General features: G+C 37.4%; 1 protein-coding gene across 1 annotated transcript in view; it reads left to right on the top strand.

Moving 5' to 3' along the window:
* Nucleotides 1-19,576, top strand: part of LOC129436645 (phospholipid-transporting ATPase ABCA3) — a 56,904-nt gene that overhangs the window by 3,365 nt on the left and 33,963 nt on the right. The window contains exons 3-8 of the mRNA XM_055194881.2: nucleotides 1,808-2,057; nucleotides 7,377-7,504; nucleotides 10,765-10,930; nucleotides 14,405-14,664; nucleotides 14,859-14,975; nucleotides 16,261-16,381. Coding sequence (XP_055050856.2) covers nucleotides 1,808-2,057; nucleotides 7,377-7,504; nucleotides 10,765-10,930; nucleotides 14,405-14,664; nucleotides 14,859-14,975; nucleotides 16,261-16,381 — 1,042 coding nt within the window. The remainder of the gene's footprint in view (nucleotides 1-1,807; nucleotides 2,058-7,376; nucleotides 7,505-10,764; nucleotides 10,931-14,404; nucleotides 14,665-14,858; nucleotides 14,976-16,260; nucleotides 16,382-19,576) is intronic.

Below are 19,576 nucleotides of genomic sequence, written 5' to 3'. Positions count from 1 at the left end.
GAAAATGTCGTGTATCAAATGATATGTCATTACTGTATCAAATGAGGAGAATGTATTAAATAAGGAAAAAGTTTATTTGAAACATAAAAAATTATTAAGAATATTATTTATCACACAATGACATTTCCTTTACAAGCAGTAAATCGGTTACTGTACTTTATTACCACATCAGTATATAGCAAATAAATAGGGCTGGGGAAAAAATAGATTTTTCGATTAATCGTTTTTTTACGTGGTCGATTAAATATCGATTTTCAAAGGCCACAAATAATTTGACTTTTTTCAGCATACATTTTTCATCTTGCATCAAAATTTTATTGTATTTAACATAATTGGATGCATTTGAAAATTAGAAATGGGTTCTGTTTTAATTAGGGATGCGAGATATATCGGCCGACATATCGTTATCGGCCAATAACTGCTTATTTTTAATATTATCGGTTATCGGTCTGATAGCAAAATTAGGCAGATAAATGAAAGCCGATAAATGATGGATTATTTTGGTGTGTTGAACCACTTCACTTGCTCATTGCTGGCCATGTGGAGTTTTGATTGATGCTTAAGAAGAGTATGCTAGTCTAGCGCAAAGACGATGTCCGCGGTCTGGGAGTTTTTCATTGTGAAATTAATATGAATATTTATTCGCATATATATATATATATATCGGTTATCGGCCCCCAAATATAAAGAGTTATCGGTATCGCCCAAAATTTCCATATCGGTGCATCCCTAGTTATAATGTACCCAAGTGTACCTAAAATAAAAAAAGTGCAATATTCAGGTTGGTGGATCTTCATTTCTTTTTATTAATTTCCCACTTTTTTAAACTGTTTTTTTATGAATAAAGTATTTTTATTAAATCTATATTCATTGAATTGAATCGAGAATTGAGTGTAAAAAACGGTCAGAGAATCTGAATCGAACCGAGAATCGAAATCGAATCAATCCGATAGCTTATGAATCGAAATCTAATTGATCTGAACCATCTGAATCGATACCCAGCCCTACAAATAAAAACATTAACTTATACTTTACATTAGGTTTAAATGGCTGTTTACACTATGGATGATAACTATAATTATAAAAATAAAAAAAGTTTTATAGTTATAGCAACTTCGTTTTATTCGTTGATAAAATAATTAGTTGTTTACCATCTGTACCATTGCCCATGTTTGTATGATTTCATTCACAGGTGAATGTCACATTTGTCTGTTCCAAGCATTATATTTAATGTGTAAAATAAATAAATCTGTGTGTAAACAGACAGGCGCCCACGCAACACCTGAATCTTGATCTAGATCAGTGAAGAACTTTAGACCCTTGAACTCGATCCGTTTATCTGGGTCAGAGAGGCGTCAGTGCCTGTGGTAATGAGGCAATGAAGAGCCCCGTGTTTACCGCCTCTACAACCCGAGTTCGGGTTTCTTAGCAACAGCTTGAGCAGAATCCTTAGCAAACAGCCGGGAGGGAATCGAAACGTGGTTTCATGTGGTCCTTTGATCGAGCTTGATTGATTTGTTTTGAAAGTTAAGCTAGCTTTATCTCTTCTACATGACCTTAAACGAGTCAGCAAAATGGCAAATATATCATTTAATAAACGTGAAAAATAGATCATCCAAACAATAAATGTGATGGTCAAATGAATCCACCTGTGAAAAACAGACCGCTTGTGTGTTATATTGATGAAAGAAACCTTTGAATCGAATGAGTGAGGTCAAAAAAATAAAGGGAACATTATAACTCATAACTTAAGGGATTTTATAGTGCCTGTTTATTTTTAACCTATTTAAAAAATCTCTATCTGCAGAAGCGCCAGATCGTGGTCACGCTGGTTGAGATCGCTCTGCCTTTGCTCTTTTCGGTCATCTTGATCGTCTTGCGGCAAAAGGTTACTTACACCATCTACCCTAATGCAACGCACTACCACAGCTTCCACGTGAACGACCTGCCGGGCGAGGTCTGCTTCAAGGACCTGGCGTACGTTCCCGGCAACGCCAGCGTGGTGAGGCAGATCGCCGAGGACGTTCAGCAAAGCCTAAAGTGGTGCATCAATTCTGGTAAGAGCTTCAGTGTGTTTTAGTGGTCTATATTCATAAATGTGCATGCACCACGACACATTAATCCGATCATGTTCCCACTACTTTGCATCGTTTCCTGTCCTGTTCGGCAAATGCTTTTATCCAAAGTGACTTACAGTGCATTTCGGGTATGCTGTACATTTATTTCAGTCTGCGTGTTATCTGTGGGAAGCCTGACTGGAGGATAACAGCTATTATTGCTATTATTATGAAGTGTACAAATGACTTGATGCATTTACGTGTTATAAACTCATCCACGAGCATCTTTTTAGCATTGCACTGGAGTTAATGAAGAGACTCGTGACCCCATCAAAAGCATCCAAATATCCTCTATCCGTGCCTGTGCTTTTCTCGGGGTTGTGTTATTGTGAGCCCTGTGGGGACATATGCAGGTGTTGAGTCAGAAGAGAGATGTTTCTCTGTTCTCATTATATGACTCACGCCCGACCTCTCTCTCTCTCTCTCTCTCTCCCTCTGCATCTTCCCTCATTTATCATCAAATGGCTCAGCTCTGACTGTAAATGAACAGCTTTAATGCTGTTACTGGTGGGTTAATTTTAAGGATTAAATCACTAAATGCTGGTTTAGAAGAGTCAGCAGTGATGGTTTGTATCCGATCTCCATCATGATTTGTAGGATTTTAAGCGTTGTGGGATCTCCTAAAGAGGAAGCTTCACATAAAGACAGAAATCGTCGGTAAATCATCTGTGTTTAAAACACTGACTTAAAAAATTTGATGTAAGGTGATGTGTAGTAAAAACATTTCGATTTATGCATTTTACAGATGCTTGTAATAAAAGCTGCTTACGGTGTATTCAGCTATACATTTTATCCCTTAAAGATTTGCGTAGAACTTTAGCATTATTTTCTAAATGTTGATAAAAACTATTGCGTTGCATTAACTGTTATGCAACTAAAGCGTAATTTTGTTTTATCACGATTAGGGATGCACAATAATTTGCATGCAATATCATGCGCATCTCGTCAGTGAAGCCGGTTCCTTGATTAGTAGTAAATCGCCATCACCTGCTATTCAGATTGGGCGGCATTTACTACACAAAGCTGTAGTTCACTGACAGGCTGGGCCATATCGCATACATATCGCAGGCGATACGTCCGCGATAATTAATTTGAAATTGCCCTAATTGTTAGTGAACTACTGCTTTGTGTAGTAAATGCCGCCCAATCTGAATAGCAGGTGATGGCGATTTACTACTAATCACGTAAACTGACGAGATGCGCACGATATTGCATGCAAATTATCGATTCAGATGTTCCAGATCGATTCGATTTCGATTTTCGATTCCGGTTCTCGTGTCGGTTTTTATACTTGATTCTCAATTCATCTCAATGAATATAGATTTAATACAAATACTATATTAATAACAAAGAACAGTGAACAGCAGTTTACAAGTGGGTAATTAATAAAAAAAGTAAAAGCCACAACACTATCGTTGTCGTCTTGCTTGTGAAATCTAAAATGCTTCCATTCCTCTGACTTTTTATGTGAAGGTGGCATCAACGTCGATGAAGCACCTGAAAACGCTATTTTAAGCACTGAATGAACGAATGACAGACTCCTTGGTAACATCGTGCAAGGCAAAAAAAGAGGGTGACATCTCGTGAAGAAGACTAGTAATTTGATTAACGTTAATCTTACGTTCAATGTTTGCAGAAAAAATATGAAAAAAATAGATTCTGCTCATTGAGAATCGATTCTGAATCGACCACGTAAAAAAAACTGATTAATCGAAAAATAGATTTTTTCCCCAGCCCTAGATGAGATGCGCAATGTCAATCACATGAAAATTATTGCACATCCCTCATCGTGATAAGTCATTCAAAAAATCATGGCGAAGGGTGGGTTCGACTTTTTGCGCGCAGATGCATATGACATCAAAATCTAGCAAGAGCAACACATCAACTCCCGAATCGCTCTTGCTGTAATTTGATGTCATGCTTTTGTTGGTTCTTGTAACGCCTTATGAGGTCGACCACACCTCTTCTGTCTTGTCCTCCAACCAAACATATCGTGCCATATTTAAAGAATGATCATGTGACTTTTACGCATTTCAAATGTTTTCCCTTGCAGTTGATTTTTCGAATTACCTGAAAAAAAACACCTTACCTGAGTGTAAAACTTTTTGCGATGTATGGGAGTTTATGCTGTGGTTCAGTTGGGTGCATTTTCTATTTCAGTTTGTGCAATTTAAAGGGTAATAGAAACGCAGCTAGTGTGTGTGTTTTACGGATGCACAGAATGTTCGGCAACCAAACTATTTGGCCGAAAATAGCAAAAAAATAGCATTTTCTCAGACACTTTGAAATGCTTCCACACTGCCGACATGTTTTCTGCATTGATAAAGCATGCGCGCCTCTCACTCTGCGCTGGTTGCTATTTAATATAACGTCATCAAAAACTGTATTGTTTGAATCAATTTATTTGGTCTTCGCTTATTTGGTCAAACACCAATAAAGCTTTTTTTCTATTTTCGGATGAATAGTTTCGGTTGTCGAACATTCAGTGCATCCCTAGTTTGTCCACTGGGATTTAAAGGAACAATATGTAGGATTGTGGCCAAAACTGGTACTGCAATCACAAAACTTGTGGCTAAAACTGGTACTGCAATCACACAACTGGTGGCCTATACACAAAATGACAACATAAACATCAGTTGAGGGCTGCAACTCCACTTTTCAAATGACAATATCCTGGCTGGACCAGTGTTGTCAATGATATAAGTATTTGAAATGAAAATTATTTCTTAATGTCTAGTGACATATCAGGGCCATTTTGTGATTAATTGATATAAATGTCTTACATACTGTTCCTTTAAAGCTAAGCTACCGGAACAATATTACATGCACACAAAGAATGATTTAAATTCCCTCATAAGCCATTTCAGAGCAATTATATCAGTTTTATGTAAATTTAATGAAATAGTTAGACTCCTTTTTGCAAGGGTTATCTGGTTGTTAGCCATATTAAATGCTAGTGTGTTATAGTTAACAACATCTTTATAGGGAATGACAGGGTTTAAAGAGGAACAGGCCCGAGTGATTGCATACTAAAATCACAAGATTGGGACATTTTGGTAGCCACAACAAGCTGAATCAACACAAAAAGTGGCACATGTCTGCACAAGATGCTGTGTATTTCCATACGGCAAATAAATACATTTCTCTGGCCCAAAATATGTTTTAAAGCAACACCAAAGAGTTTTTTTTACCTTAAAATAACATTTCCAAAAAAGTTTTAGTGGTTCAACCACTCAAAACAGGGCGAATGGCACTTTCACATTCGCTTTGCAGCCCTCTATCCGCCAAAACCGCACTAAAGAAGTTTCCAACCGTCGGGTAGCGGTCCTGTAGTTCGAATGAAAACTACAAAAACTTGCTTTATGGCAGACCTACAATCCAATCAGAGCCAGCTATGCTGCAGTATTTACGACAGTGGTAATGAACAATTACGCTTCTAACCTGTAGGGGGAACAAAGAGCAATAAGTCTTTAGTGTTGCTTTAAATATATGTTAAATACATTTTGTAGAAAGTAAAGCTTAATTTGGAATTAGAAAATATATTTTGTTTTACCCTTCATATATTAACATATATTTCAAAATTATTTTTAGGGGCAACAAATACATTTCTTATTTTAGAACCCATATGAAATTTTTTTTTGGCCAAAATATAAAAGTTTGTATAAAATGTATAAGTAAAAAAATGTATACGGGTTCCCACGGGTCCTTGAATTCCTTGAAAGTTTGTGAATCTAGGAAGTTGGGAAGTATGAAAATACATACATAGATACAAGTCGAAAGTGCTTGAATCTATTTTATGCAAGAAGTTTTCTGGGAAAAAAATCCATATTATTCCCTGTGTAGTGTAGGATAATATCATAAAAATTCTAGACTTTTCAAGCACACGTGCTAAACTTTAAACTTTAAATGCTTTTATCTTCTGTATGCGACTGTTGATTTATACCAAAATGCTTTTTTGCATAGTTGTGTTTGACATGAAAACGTCTCGGGTTACGTATGTAACTGTTGTTCCCTGAGAAGGGAACGAGACGCTGCGTCTTCCTTGCCATACTTTCTGCGTCCCTGGCCTGTAATGCCGTCTTTGGCAATATTTCAGACAGTGATATACTTCCTGGCTCTCGCGTCACCCTGTCTTTGTCGTTAAGCCTCACCATTGGTTGAATTTGATATACACATTCAGACACACATACCCCTGGAGGCGTCCCTAATGTGTCACCGCAGTGACGCAGCGCGAGTTCCCTCGAAAGGTAACTGTAACAATGTATCTAAAAAGGTAACACAATGTAACCTTGCGCTCTCTTGAAATGTGTCCTTGAATTTGAGGGTGTTGGACCTGGAAAGTGTGTTAAAGCCTAACCCTGTGTATACTTTTGCAGGTAAAAATATATTTAGTGTTAATCTTTTCAAGCCTGTTATGTTTACAGGTTTGTAACATACAAAGTTTTTCTTTCAATGCAATGTTAATATAAATGCTTTAAAATATATTTCATACATTTTGAAATATATTTAACATTATATTTGAAAATATATATATTTGGAAATATTATGGAGACCAACAGGATCAATAATTCACTTAGTAATTCTTCGCTTGTGTTTGCATTGCCTTGTTTAAACATGCTTATAAATCATCTGGAGATGGTATAGGTTTTGTTGATCTTTAACACACAGACAGGTCAGACCTTACAGGGCACTAACATGTGTTGTTTTTCCTAAACCTGATTTACTGGCCAGTCCTGTTTTTATTTAAAATCAGTTAAAGATATCAACAGACTGTGCCACACAATAGACAGGGAGTCATGTAAGGACATCATGCAACAGGTTGAAGGAACAGTTCACCAAACATTTACCGTGTTATTTTACTCAAATTCCATATGGTGTTATTATGGACCACGAAAGTAAAAATGTCTGAAGCCTCTTGACAGAATGATGACCTACATTATGAGAGAATTGTAATTTTTGGATGAACATAAGATGGTTACAGTCCTTTTGGGACACCTTTTTCTTTGTGTGTTGCTGAATATCTAGTTTTCACTAGCTTATTGTTAGCTTTTCATAATATTAACAGACTGGACACCAGGCTGACATGGTGTAATAGATTGTAATAAATTACAAATGCTTAGCATGTGTCCATGCACCATATGTTTTTCATATCATGAATATATTTTAGGTGATTTCTGACTTAAATTTATTTTAAAAGTGCTATTCAAATAATAAATGAATATTCATGAAGCTCTAAATATTCCTCTGTTTGTCTTTCAGTCCGGGGCTTTGAAACAGAGGAACAGTTTGAGACGTTTGTGAAGACCGATCCACAATCGAGCGACGTCTTGGCAGCTGTTGTGTTTGAGCACACATTCACCTCCGATGATGAGCCACTTCCCCTGCAGGTGAGATCTCGCACCCTGTACCCTAAGCACCCATGTGTTAAATATTAACATTCTTGTCTGCATCCTAAAATTGTACCTGTTTACCGAGATCAGCCTGTCTGACTGCATCACATAAATCTCGTGGAGAAATGCCCAGGTCAGTAGCCTGGTTAAAACCAGACCATTCTCAGAAGTAACTGAGTTATGGTCTGGCAAAGCTTCATAGACAAATCATTTCCAAAGAGGCGTCACCAACAGACCTCGCTCAAATGCCTTTGGGCATAATTGGATAGACCTAAAACCAATCAGAGCGATGAAGGGGATGACGTATGCACCACTACCACCGCTCTCGCTAAGAGCCATTTGTTTAGCCACCGAAGTTGCAAGCTGGTATATCAGACTTTTGCCGAATCCAGTCGGTAAAACAGCAATTACATCTTTTTTAGATATGAAGGCTTCGAGTGTTGTTCTTTGCTCGGGTTTTAACCAAAAGGAAAAGTTTAAATCGCTTAAAACAGACGAGATAGCTGATTCGAACGAGTGAAGTTTCATAGTGGCATCCATCTGTGTAATGTACAAAATCTGCTTTACCGTTGTTGCTGCGCTGTCGTCATCGTGTAAAGCCCGCCACAACGTTTCTGATTGGTGACGCGATTTCTCGGCATTAGAAATTGTCTTGAATGGCCTCTTTGCCAGACTACTTGCAGATTTGCTAAATTTGCCGGAAGTTGTCAGCGTTTTCCCAGGCATACCCCATAATAATCTACCGTAAATTAAGCTTATTTTATTTTTATTTGATGATATTGTTTTGATGGCATTTAAGCACAGATTTACTCAGATGTTATTGTTATACTAAAAATAGGTTAACTGTTAGTTTAGAGCAGTGACAATTGTGCAATTTAATTATGTCATATGTATAGATATAATTTTCTTTGCACATAACAAGCCAGATTTACTAACCGCTTGCGCCAGCACAAAACCATCTTTTGGTGTTAAAAACGATCCTGTCAAGATTTAGAAAAGACACGAAGATGAAAACCACTATTTTCTGTTACAAATTTTCGCATAGCATCTATTAAAACATAAATGTTCATATCCATAATTTGATTTTCAAAGATTTATTATAAAAACTGATTATTTTTTTCACAAAATGCAATATATCCACAATTTTTTTTTCAAAATGCTATAAATCTGTTGAATCAATGTATAAATGTGCATTCATCTTTGCCATGTTATATTCATTTAGTTGACTAGTGATATACACTGATTAAATAATAAACATTAATGTCATTAATCAAAACACTTACTTTATCATATTAAGATCACTGTCATTGCTGCTGTCATACTTGAGACGTGTCGCTGAAATTTTTCCACAGCTATCAGCTGTAAAATGTTTTGGTCCTGCTCGATTTTCTTTGGCTTCGTGTAAAATGATGGAAAGTTTTCATAAGATCCCCTGGGGTCAATGTGTTAGCATGACAGAAGCTTGATGCTGTCCTTTGAGAAAAGCAACACCCGGCATTTTTTTTTCACCCGAGTGCCTCTCCTAATTACTCGTTATTGATGGCTTACGTATCTTTCCCGTCACAGAAAACCAACACAGGTTAAGAAATGCCATCAAAAGTATTATTTTGTTTTTGTTTGTTTGTTGATCATGAAGTACAAAATGAGGAAAACTAGGATTCTGTGTGTATTCAACGGGCCGCCATTGTTGTTTACAATGCATGGAATGGTGCGCTGTGATTGGTTGAGTAGATTTATTGCATTCTGCAGAAAAGGAGGAGTGGCGTTTATTGTGTTTTGGGAAAAATAGAGAAAAGATAACAGAATAACATGGTGGATATCAGATTTTGCGTAAAATTAAGAATTTACTTTTAAATACTAACCTGATACAATATTGATTTTGGCGGTAACTCATTAAAAAAAAGCCGTTTGGAACCAAACTCTTAATTTGTATTTCAGATGCAAAATATTTGGTGTAGAGTATAAATAAATTACGCAATGTCAGGGCTCCAGACTAACTTTTTTCACTAGGAGCCCCAACTGAAAATTTTAGGGGCGCAACCAGAAAATTTAGGGGCACATACCGTAAATCAACATGCTAAACAAATATTCACATTTCTATTAAGTAATATACTGTATTACTAATAATTACTTTGATTATAAATGCAGAAAGGACAATGTGCTGTCTTTTTTTTCTGATCACAAAAAAGGTCAAATTTACTGGTCGCTCATGTGCGACTGGATGTAAAATTCAGTGGCACACTCTCAAATTTGGTGGCAGTTTGGAGCCCTGAATGTGATATACTACTGTAAGTTTACTGCTATTTGCGACATTATTTAACGGCCAAGAAAAGTGTGTCTTGCATTGATTATTATGGAAACTAGATGTTGCATCTATGTTCTTGTCAGTAAGTCAACCGCAGATATGTCCACTTCCATCTGCACTTTTTTGTAACTTTGCTTTAACATTTAATTGCCTTGTTTTGTAATATGATTTTACGTTCGATTTTAAGGTTGAACTCTGGTTTCTGTCCTTCATAATGATAACTTTTATGTAAAACAAGTGTTCCTGAAGGAAATGTTCTTGTTTGAAGAAGTGAAAAACATTTCTTTGTCCTGCTTTTCACAGAACTGGAAAGTACAGTCTAATAGGTAAGATGTAGTCGAACATTAGTGGTCATACTAAAAATACCTTCTAAAAATATGGCCTCCAGCTCCTGCTTGTGTTTATGAACGACTAATTGTTGTAGCTCAGCCAGTTTCAGCATTTCTGTGATGTGTTTTCTACTTCTTATGTCTAATGGAGAGATACGATCTGTTTTTGACTTAAGATAATAGCTCTGGGATCTCAGACACGAGCAGCGAGTTTCTTCCTGAATGTTTAATGAATTTGCCTCGTCTCCATTGAGGCCCTGCTTTAAAATGGATTATGACTAATTTATACCAACTTTTATGACCTCTTTCTTCACAGCTCTTTAACAACATTTTGCACTTTTTAGTTTTGAGGTTTTGTTGACCAACATCCGTGAAAGCTTAATCCGTGTATATGAACGTGCTGAAACATAGAAACTGTGTTTTTCACCTGGTTGACACGATGGAAAATGAGACTGTCCATTTAATAATTACATTCTTATTGGTTAATCATTCACTTAAAATACTTTCAACTTTTCACTTCTGTGCCTATGATCAAGAGCTTAAACCTCAGGATGACTCTTTCAACAATAATGTATTATAAGTTGCTGGAGATCATTTGCTATATAACTCTTCTCTTTTGGCAGGTTGCCTATCATCTCCGTTTCTCGTACAGCCCTCGAAATGCTCCGGCTCGCGAGAAATCCGAGCTTAACCCAAACAATGATCTGGACTGGCACACCCTCAGCCTCTTCCCGCTTTTCCAGCTTCCCGGGCCCAGAGAACAACACGATCCACGTGGCGGCACTCCAGGTCAGTTAACGCTGGTGACTTTTGGGATGAATTTCAGGTCGAAAACTGCAGTAATACCTGCTGGCATATTCACCGTTAAAAGAGGAAGTCACGGGAAATATCAATGGGCATGTCCAATGATATGAATCCTATCTGATCTTGATGTATAATGGACTGCATGGCAGAATTCAGCCTTAACTCATTCCCCGCCAGCCTTTTTTTGTGATTTTCACAAAATGCCTTCCAATGCTTTCTCTGCTTATAAACTCTTAAATATTTTTAAAGCAAAAAGCCAAAATAATTGCATTTTTGTGAAGGAATTTTGTTAAGTTGCATTCACACCAACCGCGGTAAAGGCAGCAAAAAGCGTTATTGGCGCGTAGTTGGACGCTTGAACATTTGAGTTTACTCGCTACATTTGCGCGTGAAAGCCGCGCGTGAAATTCTAGTCATTCGAAATTGTGTCATGGGAGGGGCTTCTGCGACTCAGCTGAGACTCCGCTCGCTTCATGTAATCAAGTCACTACTACAGCAAGGTCCTGATTGGTTAACGCGGTGTGGAAATCCGCCGAAGGTCAGATTTTTCAATCTGCGCGCTTCCCGCGGTAACTCTCAATTCGCTTCTGCTTGTTTCGCACCGCAGGATGCCTAATTGCATCTTTGCATTGATCTAACATGTAAATCATCCACGCTTGCCGCCTCTACCGCATCTGGTGTGAACCCTGCATTAGAGATTAGATTCAGAACAATTATCAAAACATTCACAGAGTTTAAAATTAGTAAAGAATTTTTTTTGCTTCAGTTTTTTTTATAAATTGGGTAAGTAATCACGGTATTCCAGATTAACATAAAAACTCATCTGGAACACGTTTTTTCATGCAAATGTTTTCTCTTAATTGACGAGATAACTCGTCAAAGGCGGGGAAAGAGTTCAGGTACATATACATGGCATGTCTGAAGCATGATCAACAGCCAATCACAGTTGTTGCAACACATGCTCCTCTGTTCTCCGGTCTTGCATAAACGTAATTGGCTGCACTATGTTATTTGCATAAGGCGATCTGATTGGCTATTGCACATGTTGGGAAATGTTCAACTTCTGCTGTGAGCAACTGCAGTTATGCGACGCAGGCAGATCCACAATTCAGTTCGTCAATGCACGACGTCAAAGTAAACGAGAAGCGTTAACGCTTACGCTATGGTGGTCCTTATAATGGGTACATTTTTTTTTTTTTAATGTTCAACTCTCACCCCTTAAATGTGTTAGGATATCAATAAAAATTGTTTCTACAATATCTAGGGGTTACTCAAAGTCTTTAAATATTTCCGAAGTCACATATTTTTGCAAGAACAGTACCATTTAAAAACGCACAACTTCAAAGGTCTTGAGCAACCTCTAAATATTAATTTATATTGATTCTTTATTTTTACTTATTAAAACATATTGGTGGGGTGAGAGCATGAACTTTTAAAAGTTGACAAATAAGGACCACCCTAGCTTATGGACCATCTTAGCTACTTTTTTGAAATTATTTGAAAGCAAATTTATAGGGCGATATGAGTTGCATTTTAGGCTTAGTCTTTAACTTTTTTTGTGTACCACTGTGATAATATCCTAACTTGTGACATAGTTGGCGGTAATAATTATTTCCATAAATGATGAAGGCTTACTCATCATCACAGGTTTGTTTATTTTCTCAGCACAAGCTGATATCATCTTTGCATGCTAGGTTACTGTAATAAAACAAATGCAATAAATTGGGCTATCGCTCTTATCTGTCTCCTCCCAAACTTGACGTGTCCTTTTACACCACTATGTACTGATTAGAAAATATTATGTTATGCGCTCATGGTGCTTGCACTGGCTGTGTGTTTGATCATCACTTGTTTTCACATTAAGCTCATGTTTGCTCTTTGATCTCATACTGGAGTCGTTTTGTCCTTGATGACTGTCAGCCTCTATTTCTGGCTCGATTTGTCATTTTATATCGTAATTTTTGACGAAACGCCTTGTCTTTTGATATAAATTTAATCACGCTGACTGACTTTATACAGAAAGCACAAAGGGCAACACATTAAGTGTTTTGATCTGTAAGGGCTATTATGGTTTGAAAGGCCGTTGAGACAGTGAGGACTTGTCATGTTTTGTGCTACAGGATGTTAGTCTTTATAGCTAGTCATTATATTGAATTAGGAGGTTTCGCGATGACGCAGTGAATGCATAGCACACTTAGAAGCGGCCCTATTAAATGGTTGCCGACTACGAAATAAACCTCGACAGTCTTCATAAGCACATGTGCACAACACATACAAATGCCTTGCTGTCCAAAAATGATACTAAATGTCATGAATTTGACATTGGCATGTTGTTCAACGAATGACCTGATGGTTTAATGAGCATAAAATTAGATTAAATGGAAATTAGATGGGATGGGAACTTTTAAGGCTACTGAATGAAATATGAAGTTTGTGCTTAGATGCATGTGAAGCATAAATGGGTGATTCTCACGAAAACTTGGTTTTAAAAATGTCAAGCATGAAAATGTAAAAATTGCTTAAATTTACTTTTATTCCCACCAGACATTGAAAAACAAAGTCTGGAGTAAATGGGAACATTAATTTAAAAACTTTTACTTATCATTTAACACTTTTTGTAACATAATTTAAAAAATTAGTCCTAAAAAATTTAATTACCGCAACAGTCAGAAAACATCAACACTGACATATTTTCAAAATGACATGACAAACCTGAAAGAACATAATTTGGAGATTCTGCACATGCATTTAAAATCAAAGTATTATGCTTCTATTAATTAAATTAACATTTAATAAGCATCTGTTGCGGTAATGATAATCAAAATGTCGTGAAGCATTCTGACAAGACAATATTTCAAATTAACTGTAAAAAATGATCTTACCTGGTAGCCATCTTGAAGTAACTGGTCCATGTGCTTGGTCACTCAAAATCAAACTTTATTAAAATTCTGTATGTGTGCTTAAACTGTTCTCAAAAAGTGTTGCGGAGGATGAGAACATCAGGCATGGACACATCATTTTCCTAATTTTTCTTCATTATTATTATACATGAATATTCAGTAAATATTTTTTCTGTCATCTAAAGTAGTCTAGCAAAACATCCATTTATTTTTTTTCTTAATATTTTTGTGTTAATTTGATTAAATTACAACGTAACGCATGTTCAAACACAGCCGGACACATTGCGGTAATGAGAATTTCAGCAGAAAATGAGATAAAATTTCCAATTATAAATTCTTATGTTGAAATCACACATTGTGCAAGATAGAACACAGTATTGTGTTAATTCTGATGCTTTTTAATGTTACTATATTACACATTTTAAAGCTAAAATCATTAGTGCCGTGGTGTTTCAATGGCTTCATGAGAATCACCCGCATATAATGCCTTCTTTTGAATTTGAAATATACAATCAATCTGAAGTACCATCATAGTTTTTTTCTCTTTGTCTCCGGACAGGATATTTCCGCGAGGGCTTTCTGCATGTCCAGCATGCGGTGGACAAGGCCATCATGAAGGCTTTCAACAGCACGGCAGCATCGGCCCTCCTCGACCAAACTCACGTGCGGCTTTCCCGCTTTCCCTTCCCGCCGTTCATCTATGACGTCTTTATTCTGGCCATACAGAACCAGCTGCCCTTGCTGCTTGTGCTCAGCTTCACATACACGTCTCTGAACATCGTTCGTGCGGTGGTGCAGGAGAAAGAGAGGAAGCTGAAGGTCTCGATCTTTGTGCATTTTTAATGATGTACTGTATCTGTATAAGATGTAAAGGTTCCCAACCAGATTGTGCATTAAAAGAAATCCTGATGGTTGATGTTTTATGGATTTTAAATGTCACGCATGCATTACAATGCTGCATGGACGTGCAGGTAATGCACAGTGTTAATTTTATTCGCGTGTGTGTGTTTCAGGAGTACATGCGCATGATGGGTCTCAGTAACTGGCTGCATTGGAGCGCCTGGTTCCTCATGTTCTTCCTCTTCCTGTCCATCTCCATCTTCTTCGTCACTTTGCTCTGCTGTATCAAGGTTGGTGTTACACATGTCACATTACTAATGTAGCGATTGTCATTAATAAGTAAGTTATGAGGTTGGGAATCATGAACCGGTTCTACTTTTAGAGAAGTGTACTGGAACTGAATGATTTTCCTGTTCGATGATTAAACATTTAGATAGTGTTAATGATTCTGGAACGTCAGCATTCTTCCCCAAACGAATTTCCTGCGTTGCTATGAAATCTACAGATCCATTGCAAGACATAATGTATTATAGTCAAGTTGTGCTTGCATTCGGAATTAAATATGCAGAGAGAGAAATTGACTACCATAAATAACAATCTGATCCATAAAGAAATGATTCAGATGTTATAAATAAATCAGCCAAGCAGTGCTAAAATCTGCCTCAAGCTCATCAGTTATTGGTTTAAATGAGTCTCATTTATCTGTCATTGGTTTATTATGTTGTACTTTGATCACTGAATCATTGTTCATATACAAATGTGTAGTAAAAGGCACACACAAGTTTTATTGCAATACATTTAAAATGTTTATCAAAAATAGTATAGAGACAGAGCGCAGTGCGTCATAACCTGAAAACCACGCCCACCGGGGGGAAACAATCCATCCGTCTCCATTGACTTTGTATTGCGAGAGGCCGCCTCCTTGTCATTTCTGGCTTATAATAAAAAGCAGAATAATGCCTAAAAGCTGCTGTGTGACAATATGTACAGCTAACAAGCCAAAAAACCCAGAAATAAGTTTTTATAAGCTGTCGAGCCCAAAAAACGAGCGTTTAAAGACACAAAAGTGGATACAGGCAACTCCCACCCACTGGTGGGAAACATAGTCGTCGATTTACTTTTGTGTCTTTAAACGCTCGTTTTTTTTGGGGTCGACAGCTTATAAAAACTTATTTCTGGTTTTTAGGCTTGTTAGCTGTACACCTTGTCACACGGCAGCTTTTGGCCATTATTCTGCTTTTTGTTATAAGCCAAAGATGACAAGGAGGGAGCCTCTCGCAATGGACTTTTTGGGTTTCATATCAAAAGCACCATTTACTTCCATTATAAAGCGTAGAATAGCCAGGACGTTTTCTAATATAACTCAAATTGTTTTTGTCTGAAAGAATATAATCATATACATCGAGGGTGAGTAAATCATAGTGTAATTTTGTAATGTTTGGTGTGTGAACCATCCCTTTAAGTTGCATGGGAATTATAACAATAATCTTCAACTTCCGTCATTATAGTCATTGTGTATGATGTTTTACCATAACAGTCCTGTTTAGTTTTGCATGGGTGTTTTAATGCTAACAGGTGAGTCCCAACGGAGCAGTGTTGACCTACAGTGACCCAACGCTGGTGTTCGTCTTTCTGCTTGTGTTTGCGGTGTCCACCATCAACTTCAGCTTCATGGTCAGCGTCTTCTTCTCCAGAGGTCAGTTCTCACATCAATGCTCGATCATCATTGCATTATGTGTCTTTACGTTCATTGCATTAAGCGTTACGGCTTGTATATGCTGTATACTCTGTAATGCCCAGGATTATGTTTAAGAAAAAGCTCCGAAATTTTGGTCGCTAAAAAAATTATCGGTTTTGAGCCGAAACAAAAAAATCCAGCCGAAAATGTCAACCGCGCCCCTCCCATCTGTGCGCTAGCGCTTGGGTTTCACTCACGTTAACATACATTTGCCGAATAAAGCAACGAAACACAACGTAACATTTTTATGTGGAGAGACTGTTGTGCAGTTTGGGATTCACCCTCCTTTCTCTGTGTGCGCGCTCGTTTAAGTGCCCTCAATAGTGCACATACGAGAGAGACGCGTTTAAAAAAAACAAGCAAACATAAAATGTATTATTGTGTTATTATTCATTTAATTTGATTTCTGTACCTAATGCTAATTTCAGACCTTATTAATGTACAACTTTGTTCTTTTTTATAAATGTTTGCAATTTCTTTATTGTTTATTAGATTTTTCCCACCCGCTTTTTGCTGATCCGAAAAATAATCTGATCTGTGCCTCAAAAACAGTTTTTTGATCCATCACACACCCCTAGTAAAGTTAGTACACAGTGATAGCCATAAATGCAATTGTACTAATAATTGGCATAATAATTTCTTTCGGTGTTTCGGTTTCGGTTTTTCGGCCTTGGTTTCCTTTTTTCGGTTTTTGGTTTCGGCCAAGAATTTTCATTTCGGTGCATCCCTAATATTAGCATCATAATAATTTTAAACATTAATTGGCATGAAGGCTCGCTATTGGCCATATTTCCGACTATCATCACAACCCTATTCTGAGATCAACAAAGGCTGATAATGAGGAGATGGAGAGAGAGATGAGGCAGGTGAGCGAGAGGCGGTCGAGGTAAACAAGGACGTGAATAAATGTTCACGTCGAGTCATCTCAAGCAGTGAAGACACGAAGCCAGATAATGCTTTCAATTATCTGTGGGGCCCACTACGGACACAAGTGTTTGTGAGCCGGCTGAGATGTGTGAACGTTTGAAAAAAATACTCATCGCTCTTATATAAAAAAAGATTTCTACAGTAATGAGAAATTGAGGTCTGTGTGAAAGACTTTCATTTGCGCTTTATCTGTTGTTCACACGTCCAGACCAAAATAAATCCAAATGCTTTACCTCAAATACCAAAATATTTGGAGCAGTAGCTTCAGACTTTAATAACACCAAAAATTTTATCGCTTCGTAAGCTAAGAGCCATAAATGGTTAGGCGCCATAGCGGTATCTAAGTACAAAAAAGACGAGGATCTGGCAACGCTGAGAGAAGCAGCGTTACAAATGCTTACAATACACAATGCCAAGACGGACGTTTATTGCAAAACATATTGCTGTTTTTTATTTTGATCAAAGCTGTGAATGATAAGCATGCGATACGGCAAAGCGTTGCTATGGTTACCTCTGTGTCAATCATCACAATTTTAGGAGCGAGACTTGTTCTGTACACACATTGAACGATCATTTAGCGAATTCACTTCTGCATTTAAATGCGGTTGTCACTACCGAAAGTTTGCAGTGTGTACGAGGCCATAGACTTTTGTCTGTTGTCTTTATTTAAAGTGTTTGTACCAACCGCACAAAGCCTTTGAAAATCAACTCCATTATGAGTAACTTGTTCTCCTTTCTGTCGCCTAACAAAAGCCTCAAATTACCACAAATGCCTGTTGTTAAAAGCTGGTAAACACCTCAGGTTTCCATTCTTGACACCTTGTGATTGTTTTGTAGGGCTTTTAGTGAGATTGCTGTAAGAAAAGGTTATCACTGTACTTTGTTGTGTTTGATTGGTGTTTATGTGCAGGAGTTAACAATAAGATCCATGTTCATGTTTTAGAGCTGCTCGACGGCTTTAAGACCAGAACAATATCTGATATCCAGTAAGAATATAAAATCATGCAAGCTTCAGTATACGGACCGCAAGCTGCATTCAGTTTCCTATTTAGTAGTGCTATTGTGTTCTCATGGGACTCATTATGGTTATTGTGCTGATCTGAGAACAGGTCGTTTAGTCGTGTGTACTCGAGACATTGTGTTTCAGCTCCATGTTGACTCAGAAGAGGCTTTGAGTTAAAGGGCAAGTTCACACAGGAATCACAATTTTTTCATGGCACCATATGCACATAAAATTTTCAAATAGGCAAAATTTTAGATGTGCAATGGACTTGGATATACAACAAAAGCATGCAAATACTGATGCTCGTTTTTCAATAATGATTTTTTTTAATCATCTTGTCGCCTCTATCGCTCTCTTTTGCACATGCAGGCAGCTGCGCCCTCGCATTTGTCTGAAGTCAGATTGCTAATGCTGGGTACACACCAAAAGATTTTTTACATCTTATAAGATTAAAAAAATGTGATAGACCACAAACATGAGGATAAAAAAATCCTAGATTTAACCGTTTTGCTCCTATAGTGTGTGGTGTGCCATTATGTGTCAAAGACAGCACACCACACACAAACAGATTTTTAAGAGTCTCGACTGTGAACACAGGAAATCCCACAAAATCTCGCGAGACTTCAGAATGGCGGACGATATGCAGGAAGACATTTCAATTATAGTGCTTGGAATAATTTTAACAAGACACGTTGTATAAACATTCGTGCTATAAACATTCGTGCGTGCTCGCGTTTGTCCTCGGGATTCCCCACACACATCGGGATTTCTGATCGTAAATATTCAACATGTTGAATATTTACGATTCGCGATCGGCGCGGCTCCGACGTTCTTCCGAGCAGGTTCGGACATTCTTAACACACCTCACACCAATGGAAAATCTGATAAGATAATCTGTAAAACCATTGCGATACTCGGGACATAGCTAGGATTGTCGGAAGGGGGGAAATCGGCCCAAAATCAGCCCGATTATCTTTTGGTGTGTACCCAGCATTAGTTATAATCCTATTTATGTTTGTAAAGTTTTATGCATTTCATGCAAGCTGAGGCAAAACTATCCCTCACATTTATATATATATATATATATATATAGCCCTAGAGCCCTAAGCATAAGTTACTTTCGCAATTCCAGTGTTGTATGGATGTGACATTTGCAGTCAAAACTTAAAATATAAATTCCCTGGGAATGTACAGTGAGGAAAATAAGTATTTGAACACCCTGC

Source organism: Misgurnus anguillicaudatus, chromosome 19 (genome assembly GCF_027580225.2).
Source record: "Misgurnus anguillicaudatus chromosome 19, ASM2758022v2, whole genome shotgun sequence".
In the NCBI taxonomy this organism is placed as follows: Eukaryota; Metazoa; Chordata; class Actinopteri; order Cypriniformes; family Cobitidae; genus Misgurnus; species Misgurnus anguillicaudatus.
This window is presented reverse-complemented; position numbering and strand designations above follow the sequence as displayed.